This window comes from Berghia stephanieae, chromosome 3 (genome assembly GCF_034508935.2).
Source record: "Berghia stephanieae isolate SIO BIC M18660-M18661 chromosome 3, UCSD_Bste_1.3, whole genome shotgun sequence".
NCBI lineage: Eukaryota > Metazoa > Mollusca > Gastropoda > Nudibranchia > Aeolidiidae > Berghia > Berghia stephanieae.
This window is the reverse complement of record NC_088362.1, coordinates 24,857,511-24,868,246: the sequence shown is the minus strand read 5'-3', so window position 1 is coordinate 24,868,246 and position 10,736 is coordinate 24,857,511. Positions and strand designations below refer to the sequence as shown.

General features: G+C 38.5%; 1 protein-coding gene across 1 annotated transcript in view; it reads right to left on the bottom strand.

Moving 5' to 3' along the window:
- Window positions 1–6,480, bottom strand: part of LOC144967414 (uncharacterized) — a 7,146-nt gene extending 666 nt beyond the window's left edge. The window contains exons 1-3 of the mRNA XM_078904583.1: window positions 6,294–6,480; window positions 4,447–4,654; window positions 1,179–1,353 (exon numbers count right to left, since the gene is read on the bottom strand). Of these exons, the coding sequence (XP_078760709.1) occupies window positions 1,179–1,353; window positions 4,447–4,654; window positions 6,294–6,381 (471 nt within the window). The 5' untranslated portion in view covers window positions 6,382–6,480. The remainder of the gene's footprint in view (window positions 1–1,178; window positions 1,354–4,446; window positions 4,655–6,293) is intronic.
- Between the last annotated feature and the right edge of the window lie 4,256 nt (window positions 6,481–10,736).

Genomic DNA, 10,736 nt, shown 5'->3' with positions numbered 1-10,736 from the left:
TGTCCTTGGAAAAGGCTCTTTACTCATATTCTTTCACCATAGTCAGTTCTAAATTGAGTACCTGGCCTTTAACAATGTTGTTTTTGTTGAAAAAAAATGGAATAACAATATAGCCTATAACAAGCGCCATGTGTCGTCCTACATTTTATGTGTTGCTGTTACCTTGGGACCTCATGGAAAAGCGCTTTGAGATCGTGTGTAGAGAATACGATTGACTTAGTGCCTTTTGCTTCCTAGTCTAAAGAATGGAACGCTTCGGCCGCCTTCTCTATCCTCTGTGTAAGATCTCCCAAACTATCACCGTCGACTACCAAAGAGAGCTTAGAGACGAACCGAATAATATTTCTGTCATTTATGTTTTTATTGTTTTTATTTGGTCTGAAGAAGGGTTTTGAGCCCGAAACGTTCCGTGTCTGGTATTTTGTTCTTTCTATTCATTTTGCTTTATTACTTTTTTACAATCCATAGCTTCTTTCAGCTTGGTATCGCTTTGATTACAGAGGCAAAGGGGTTTCCTCTCAATGGACCTTTGGGGGCTATGTGGTCTTGTGGTATGACACTCTCTTTCGGATCGGAGAGTCCTGGATTCGAGCCTCGCTCGGCGCATAGTTGAGTACTTGGAAAGAGACTCTTTACTCACATACTCTCACAGTTATCAGATGTAAAAAGAGTACCTAACCCTAATTTAACACTGTTGTCTCTGTCGGAAAAAAAACAATATCGCGTAACAGGCATCATGTCTCGTTCTACATGTTATGTGTTGCTGTTGGGCAGGACCCTTTGTAAAGTGCCTTGAGCACGTTTAGTGGATATTACGCTATATAAAAGCTCAAGTTCAATAAATAGATTAGTATACATCATTTGTTCAGACGAGCTTTACAAACATCATTATTGTGATGTCCAAAACAAAGTCTGAAAAGAAAAATGTGCATTTTACGGTCACGAATGTGACGACATTAACGGCCAGGTACTCATTTTACACCCCAGTACGGTGAGAAAATGTGAGTAAAGAGCATTTTCCAAGGATTCACTTATGTGCCGGGCAAGGCTCAAACCCATGACCTTCCGATCCGAGAGCGAGTGCCATACTACTAGACCACATAGCCGCACATGACAATGAGCAACTACTTTATTAACGTCGGTTATTAGACCTGCAAATAAGTGAACGTTGATCTTACGTAAAGTAAAGAGGTTGATGGGAGCATTTCCTTTGTGATTTCTATGTCGAAATCGGGGATGTTATAAATCTGTGGTTTCACTTCTTCGCATGAGCATGGGAATTTGTCACTGCATTCTCCATTCCTGGACAGTTTCCTAGAAGTCGAATTTAGGAACTGGCAAAAGTCAAACGTGCTGAAAAGGAAAAGAGAAAAGGAGAATAATGATTAATAGAATTCAATAGTCTGATGTCGCGCCCGCCCAGAAACCAGCAGCTTGGTTCTAAACAAAGAAAATCTGTACTTGTTAATCTTCAGGCTGGCTAGAACTTTTTCATAAAATGTCATGTGATCAGAATGTATAAAAATAAAAGTCAAAACATGATCAGATTTATAATGTTTTTCCCGTCTGGATACACTTTTATGCTCGTCAGAGAAGTATTTCATAAGGGCGTCCGCCATTGTTCCGATAGTTTAGAACCAGTTACTAAGTTACTATTCGTTAATACGAGGGAAGTGACGTCACGACTGCTGAAGCTTATTCTCTATAGATAGTATGCGCGTTACTAAGAAGCTCATTACATTGCCATCTGGAAGTATAACGACCAATACACAGAACTCTGTGTAACCATAGTCTGGATAACACTGTTAAGTGAGAATTACTCACTCGAACTATCTATAGATAGAATTAAGTTGACGTCACTCAAGTCATTGTTATTGTTTTTGCCATCCACGTTTTATGAGTAATTCTCACTAAACTGTATTAGCCAGACTATTGAAGTTCATGGTTACACATAGTTTTGTGTGTTGGTCCGTTATACTTCCGGATGGCAATATTGTGAGGTTCTTAGCCAAGCGCATACCATCTATTTGAGGAGACAGCGGCGTGGGTCAGCAGCATAGATAACACAGGCAACAGTGCGGTCTTTGCCTCGTACCCCAAAGGTACCGAGTTCGATCACCCGCCTCTGCTGCGCTGTGTGGCCTTGAGCAAGTAACCACGCACTAGCTCAATTTGCGGCGATGCACTGCGACTGGCGCCTGGGATATTCCAGTCTTCCCTTGTAATAGGCCATAGAGACATAGAGACAAATTTTAATGTATTTGTATTTTTATCATCCAATACAAAATTACTTTTGGGTTTTGTTTTATTTTACCTCAGGAATGAGTGACATCCAACGTCTGCCGTAATTCTTCCAGTTTACTTTTATCATTTTTTTTATAGATAGAATGAAGATGACGTCACTCGGGTCTTTGGTATTGTTTTTTTTTAATTTAATTTTTTTTTTTTTTGCCATCCACGTTAACGAATAATTCTCACTAAACTGTATAGTATTAACCAGATTTATAAACGTTCAAGGTTACACATAGTTTTGTATTTTGGTCCGTTTTACTTCCGGATGGCAATGTGAGTTTCTTAGCCAAACCGCAGCCATCGTTGACTTATAGCTTGACATTTAACCAAAAATTGCGTCAAAAGAAAAGTCTTTGGCCACAAAAGAAAACAAAATGTGTTGTATTCATTAGTTTAACAAATAGAATCGCTTGTTTTCTTGAGCTTTACTATCGACAACTCACTAGACACTGTACAAACCTTAGAAATGACGTCAAACTGTAAGTCCTTGTGGGTTCTAGCGTAGCCATCGTTATGTTATAGCCTGATACTGAAATCCAAAAGGACTGGCAGTTTGACGTCATTATTTGGTTTTTGCACCGCTTAGTGAGTTGTCGTTAGTAGAGCTCATGGAAACAAGCTATTTCATTGGTTGAACTATTGAATACAACTCACGATTTGTTTTATTTTGTGGCAAAAGACTGGCATATTTTGACGTCATTTTTTTTGTCAGTATCAGGCCATAACTTTACGAAGGCCACGGTTCTAGTGTCAGGCTTTTTTCTGTTCACGATGGCTACGGCCAAGCGCACACTATCTTTATATAGACGGTTCGAAGTTGACGTCACTCATGTCTTGGTTATTGTTTTTTTGCCATCAGCGTTTAAGAGTAACTTTCATTAAACTGTATTAATCTGACTATAAACGATCATGGTTACACAAAGTATTGTGTATTAGTCCGTTATACTTCCGGATGGCAATGTCGTGAGCGCCTTAGCCAAGCGCATACTATCTATACGTGCACACTACACACACACACATACATACATACACACACATAAACACACACTACGCACACATACACATCAGACACATTCAGATGAATACTGACTCAAAGTAATATAAAGTCATCTAATATGAATAATCAAAGAAATAGAAATAAACAGATATTTTATTTGCTCCTTCTCTAAAGCAAAAACTGTGTAAAATTTTAACTCTCCTTACTGACAGTTTTAAAAATAGGGTTCAACAGTCGTGACGTCACTTCCCTCGTAATGACGCATAGTAACCGGTTATAAACTATAGGAACAAAGGCGGACGCCATTATCTCCATCACCGCCCTTATGAAATACTTCTCCGACGAGCATAAAAGTGTATCCAGAGGAGAAAAACATTATAAACCTGGTCATGTTTGACTTTTATACAATCTGATCACAGGACATGTGAAAAAGTTCTAGCCAGCATGAAGAATAAAATGTACCGATTGTCTATGTTTAGAACCAAGCTGCTGGTTGCTGGGCGGACGTGACATCAGACTATTGAATTCAATTCCCGAAATGCTATAGCTACTTACTCAACACAAAAATTGATTTTTTTTACACCCACGCTCAATAGCAACATGTGTGGCTATGTGTTATGACACTCGCTTTCGGGTCGGAAGGTCCTGGGTTCGAGCCTCGCTCGGCGCATAGTTGAGTCTTTGGAAAAAGGCTCTTACTCACATTCTCTCACCGTACTCAGGTGTAAAATTAATACCCGGCCGTTAGCAGCGTTGTCTCTATCGAAATGTCTCGTTCTACATGTTACGTGTTGCTGTTGGGCAGGGCCCTTTTGTAAAGCGCTTTGAGCATGTTTAGTGGACATTGCACAATAAACAATATAAAAGCTCAGGTTCATTTTCCTTGCTGTTCCATATATGACACAACGTCTAAAAACGGTATTTAGTCGGGATGAACCAGATTCTAAAAAGTCTAATTAAAGCGAACTGGTCAAAAAATATGAATTATTGGTATTTAGCACTCTAAAATATGATATTCATTTTCTTCAATAAAGCATATAAACTCAACACAACCCTGATATTTCTGGTTACAAATTCAGTTTTCAGCAGCTTAATCATCCCGACTAAATAAAATATTTTGAGACGTTTTGGCCACATAATATCTTATCTACACTCACCAGGTTCCTAAGTTCGATACGCAAGCTGGTACACGGGTATCTCCAAGCAAAAAAGTGTCCCTTATCAGTTCCGTCTGCAGCTGATATTTCTTGCCGGCCTCTGGTTTTTTCAGAATTTCGAACTTCACACTGGCCTTGACCGTGCCCGGTATTCTTATCGGGTATGTCTCCATGTGGAACCTGTGTAGTTTTAAGTATGTTTTCTTCGCTGTGAACATAAAAATACAGTGACTTTGATTGTAATAAAAAAAGATTTAAAAATTGAGCTTTCATAAAGCGCATTATCCACTGAACGTGCTCAAAGCGCTTTACAATGGGTCCCTGTCCAACAGCAACATTTAACATTTAGGACAAGACATGACGCCTGTAAGGAGATATTATATTTTTTCAGACAGAGACAACGCTGTTAACGGCCAGGTACTCATTTTACACCTGAGTACGGTGAGAGAATGTGAGTAAAGAGCCTTTTCCAAGGACTCAACTATGCGTGCGTCGAACGAGGCTCAAACCCAGGACCTTCCGATCCGAAATCGAGTGTCATACCACAAGACTACATCATCATCTAGTCAGCTGATCCTGCGTAGGACGTTGCTTCCCGAACTTTCTTGCGAAACAGATTACGGTTTTCCGCCAGTCTACTTGCTTGAGTTGCAGTCATTCCCAGCCATTCACATATATCTTGTTCCCAGCTTCTTGTTGGTCTACCTCTTCCTCTCTTGCCGTCTACCCTTGTCTGTAGAATGTGCTTTTCTAATGATTCGTGGCGAGTCGTGTGGCCAAAATAGTTCAGTTTCAATATCCTTACAGTTTGAAGAAGAATTGGTGATTTTATTCCGATCCTTCTCAGGACTTCTTTGTTTGTTTTTCAGTCCATGATATTCTGAGTATTTTTGTGTAGCATGCCATTTGAAAAGCTGTGATCTTTGTGCTCTCTGCTTTGCTGATAGTCCATGCTTCGCATCCATATGTTGCAGTTGACTACATAGCCGCACAAAATTGTACAACATGCAAGGTACACATTGACCGTTATTTTTTTTTTAACGAGCATTTATATAGCGCAATATCAACTAAACGTGCACAAAGCGCTTTTCAAGGGGTCCCTGACCAACAGCAACACGCAACATGTAGAACAGGAGGACATGGCGCTTGTTAGATATGCGATATTGCGATTTTTTTTTTCCGACAGAGACAACGCTGTTAACGGCCAGGTAACTCATTTTACACATGAGTACGGTGAGAGAATGTGAGTAAAGAGCGAGGCTCGAACCCAGGAATATCCGATCCGAAAGATAATGTCATCCTAGCGTCCTATTCAATGGGTAACAAGCAATTGCTATTGTTGCCGTTTCACGCTATAGATACGGAGATTAACACCGACTCCATGTGCCTAATGGCTCTGAAGGATTAATTTAATCTTAAATAAGATCAGGCAAGACTTGAAGCATTCAATAAGAGTATGAGAATTTCTGGTAAAGACAGAGATAATTTCAGATTAATGGTACCACTTTATATCAATAAATGTCAGATGAAAACAGAGAATAAAAATATCACGGTGGTACCAGACAGGGCAAAATCTTTGTAAACTCAAAGCCTGACACTAACCTTAATATGATGTCCTAAAGCAGGTCCTACTGTCAGGTTATAATTTCACAAAGGCTGCCATCAGGCAGACATTGGAAAGCATTTCTACAAAACTCAAAATTGACATCAAAAAATATTTCTTCAAAACTGAAAAAGTTGGAACATGAAAAAATATTTCTAAATTTATAAACATGAATTTACAACATGAACTGCAATATTTAACATTTATAACAACATAACATGTATCGATTAAATATAACACTTACAACATTGCTTAGCTATGAATGGTACGGTCCCAAGGGCCTCAGAGCACAGAGATAGAACCAGAACGACCAACGCAGAAGTTGACATCATTTTCGCTGCGGGATCCAACACTATCTATACACGCCGGACTCACGATGAAAGAAAAATGGAATATTCACGTGCTGTAAAGTTAACCGTATTTTATTATATCTGGTTATAGAAATGAAATCCGTTAGAAATAGAACAACAATTATATATAATTAAATTATAACAATTATTAGAACATTGTTTTTGCCGTACTTTAAAAACAAAACAAAGCACGTATTTAAAATTTTGTCCAGAAAAATCGTCCTTCAAATATTGATCGATTAAAACGACTATCGTCTTAGAAAAAAAAAATTAATTAAAGAATCTCAACCTGAGACCTAACGAAGTCGTCTTTGAATTCGCAGATTTGAGATTCTTGTTGCCAAGATGAGGGTCATTTTAATTGGTCGATATTTGAAGGACGGGTTTTCTGGCCAAAATTTTGAAAACATGTTTTGTCAAAATATGGCAGTAGTGTAAGTCTTTTAAAAGAAATATAATATAGTGTACTATGTTACTTGTCGTTTCAAAACGGTGTTATTTCGTGATGGGCGTTATTGTTAAAATTCGATTTGAGTTGGAATGGTTTTACCTTAGGGGCAGCGTGTGGCTCAGTGGGTACGGTCTTTGTTTCTTACCCAAAGGGTACCGAGTTCGATCATCCGCCGCTACAGCGCTGTGCGTGTGGCCTACCACTACTAGACCCTACCTATTTCTTTAACCCTCTCCTTACCACCTACAGCAAAATCGTCACATTTGTTACGACACAATATGTGACCCTTCGCCTCAAAACGGTATTAAGTCGGGATTGTTAAGATTTTGAAAATTGAATTTATAGCCAGAAATATCAGACTTGTGTTGAGTTTGTATGTTTTATTGAGGAGAATGGATACCATATTTTAGGATGCTAATGCCAACAGTTTATATTTTTGACCAGTTTAACATTTAATTCGGCTTTTAAGTATCTGGTTCATTCGGACATAATACCGTTTTGAGACGATGGGTCACATATATCTACATTTTTTCTTATTCAGATTTATGTTGTACATCACAATGGTCTTTGTTTAATTAATGAGAACATAAAGTTGTTTTGTAGAGAGATTGTTTGAGTTTAAACAATCAATTTTTCTGCTGGGTAAGCCAGCCATTTTGGGGAAAATACTGAAAATGGTCGGTGAGGAGAGAGCTAAACTTAAAACTTTATTACTATCTGTCGAGTTGTCAGGAACTGAACTCATCTATAACAGGGTGAAAGAGGCACCAGGCGACTTCTGTTTCTGGGGAAACTATTTTATTTCTATTATCTTTACTTACTCAGCACTTCTCCTACACACAGACGGGACATTTGGAAGAGTGGTTTTACACTTCCAATGAGATGGGAACCAATGTTTTGACATCACCCTATTGTTCCCAATTACACAAGGCATGTATCCTGCGTCCTCCTGATGATTGGTTTTACACTTCCAATGAGATTGGAACCAGTATATTGATATCCAAGTTTTGTTACCTATGTTTCCTATCTAGTTCACTCCTATAGACTACCGGATAGATTGAATGGGCCACATAATTTAAGTCTTCAGCTATCTTTTACGTGAGTAAACATAAGACTTGAGCTTTTATATAGAGCAATATCCACTAAACGTACTCAAAATGCTTTTCAAACTGTCCCTAGCCAACAGCAACACTTAACATGACGCCTGTTAGGCGAATTACTTCTTTTTCCAACGGAGGCCAGGTACTTATTTTACACCTGAGTATGATAACAAAAAATGTGAGGAAAGAGCCTTTTCCAAGGTGCCACTCAGTGGGGGGGGGGGGGAAATCGAACCCAGGACCGTCCGATCCAAAGGCGAGTGTCATACCATATACCACATAGCTGCATTTACTATTATCATTACCTTATTACCTTGGTAAGATTTTGAACAGTTCCTATGGGACAGCGTGGCTCAGCGGTATTGTCTTTGCTTCGTACCCGAAAAGTACGAGTTCAACTACCAGCCGCGCTGTCTGGCCTTGAGCCAGCCAAGTCACCTAGTCTTAGCTAACGTTGTGGCGCTGCCCTGCGGCTGATGTCTGAGTTATTCCAGTCTTCCCTAGGAATAGATCCTGAAGAAAAAACTTCTCCTAAGGGATGAATCAAGGGAATTTATATTATTTTATTTTTTTTTTTAATTTTAACGTAGCTAAAAACTCTCAAATATCTCGATTCAAAGAAGACTTACCAAGTTCCTGGTTTGGGGGATTTTTCCTAATATTATTAGGGTTATGATCAACGGCGTAGCCTGGTCATTTAGGAGCATGGGGCTGGATTTGAGATGTGTTGTCGCATTAATATTATCTTTTAGTTATGGATATGAGAGAGAGAGAGAGAGAGAGAGAGAGAGAGAGAGAGAGAGAGAGAGAGAGAGAGAGAGAGAGAGAGAGAGATTTGATGCACTCAATTATTTTACCTAAGATTTGTATGTTCTTTGTAACTTGTTCATAATGCCTGGCTAAGGATAAGCGATAGCCACTGTCAATCTGTGCACCTATGTGAACGGTACCAACGGTTTTCAATCTAGTGGTGATATTTAAATGTAAGTTAGACTTCTGATGGTTCAATGCTCTCTGTGTTAAATTTTTCAAACAGGTAAATCCATTTCTTGTCCAACACAATTCTGTATTGCTGTTATCGCCAAACAAAATACAATTAAAACAAAATAAACTCTTCTTTTCTATTCTCACCGTAAGCCAAGGAAAACGACTATACCAATCTTTATCAAATTAAATGACCGATTCTGTTTCCCGTCTTTAATTAGTGAGTACAAAATCGTTTGGTTGATGGGGACCACAGACTACTAGGAGTCTTGTATTCTCTATGATGGGGACCGGGACTTTTAATCAAAAGTTTATTTTCCCTATTCAAAGAACTGGTATTGATAGTCAACAGGTAATAGACGTGATTCATCACACTTAATAATAGCAATTAATTAAAATTTTAAAAACAGACACTGCACACATCAGATTAACACTCGAATTATCAGTAAACATACATACAGTCTCACACTCAAGTTAAAAGGGACAAGTGGAATTCACTATCACATGCCTGACACGCCTCGAAGAGGGATGGGTAACAGGTACAACACGATTGCCATTAATGGAAAAATTGGGTCATTGTGTGTGGCTGCGAGTAAGAAAGCCACAATGACTCTGTTCAAAGTCAAGATGCCTCTTCATGCCCACAGTCATAGCACACGGCAAAATGAAATGCATCGCCTGGTTGTACCGTGGATGGCTGGAAGCAGGGACGGCTGGTAATAATGGGCAGGGTGGGCAAATACCAGCCTGTTTTTTCAAGTTATATGCCGTATTACCAGGTCCGAAATAATCTAATTTAAATTAGATAATGTCAAAAGTTAGTACTTAAACTTGATACTTCGTACTGAAATCAATTTGTGTGTATCTTTGATAGATTGAGAATCACCATGCACCCCGTAATACATAAACCAGGATACGCTCCTGTTCTTTTTATCACCCCCCCCCCCCCCCACCCCTCAAACCACTCCACTCCGCCCACATCGTCATCTCATCGTCTTGTCGCCTGACAGTGAACTCCGATTTTGTTGTCTGGCCTCTCTAGTACTAGGTCGGGCTAATTCAAATGAGCCCACCTTATAAACCAGTGAACACTAAATTAAATAGAGATTTTGGCAAACGTACTTTTTCTTATTTATTGCCTTACTTGTGCTGGTACCATTGATGTAATGACATTGGGAAGGTTTCAGTAGTGAATTTAATTTATTAATTTACTAATATATCAATTTAGTATTAACTTGTGTTGTTTTTATATATTTGTTTATCCATTTAAATTATTTTTTTTCTCGTTTTCCTTAGTGCTTCTCAAAACTCATTTATTAAAATTGTTTTCTTATTTGATTTTTTTTTTTTTTGGTTTTGTTTTTCTTTAACAAATTAATTTGTTAGTTCTTTTTTCTCCAATTCTTAAAGTAATTACCGCTGTATTTTTATTGCCAGACAAAATAATTTTGCAAAACAATGTAATTTTCTATTGTATTTCCTTTAATAAAACAAAACATTTTTATTCAAAAGTCAAGACTAAATAAATGTATAAAATACAACCACCAGTTTGGTTTTCTCAACAATTGAATTAGTATACGAGAAATACTCTTCTGAGAAAAGAGAGAGTTGAATTCTAAGTTATAGAGGAAATAAAGACGTTTAAAGGAAGGGTGGGCAGATTCCGTACTTGCCCGTCCTGTAGCTAATACATACATAAGATAGTTCGTGATGAAGAGGCGGGAAGCTAGGGGTTGGTTGGGTAAGGAGTAAAGATAACACGGTCGTTATTGTCATAGTCTAACGAATGCATGAGGAGAGAT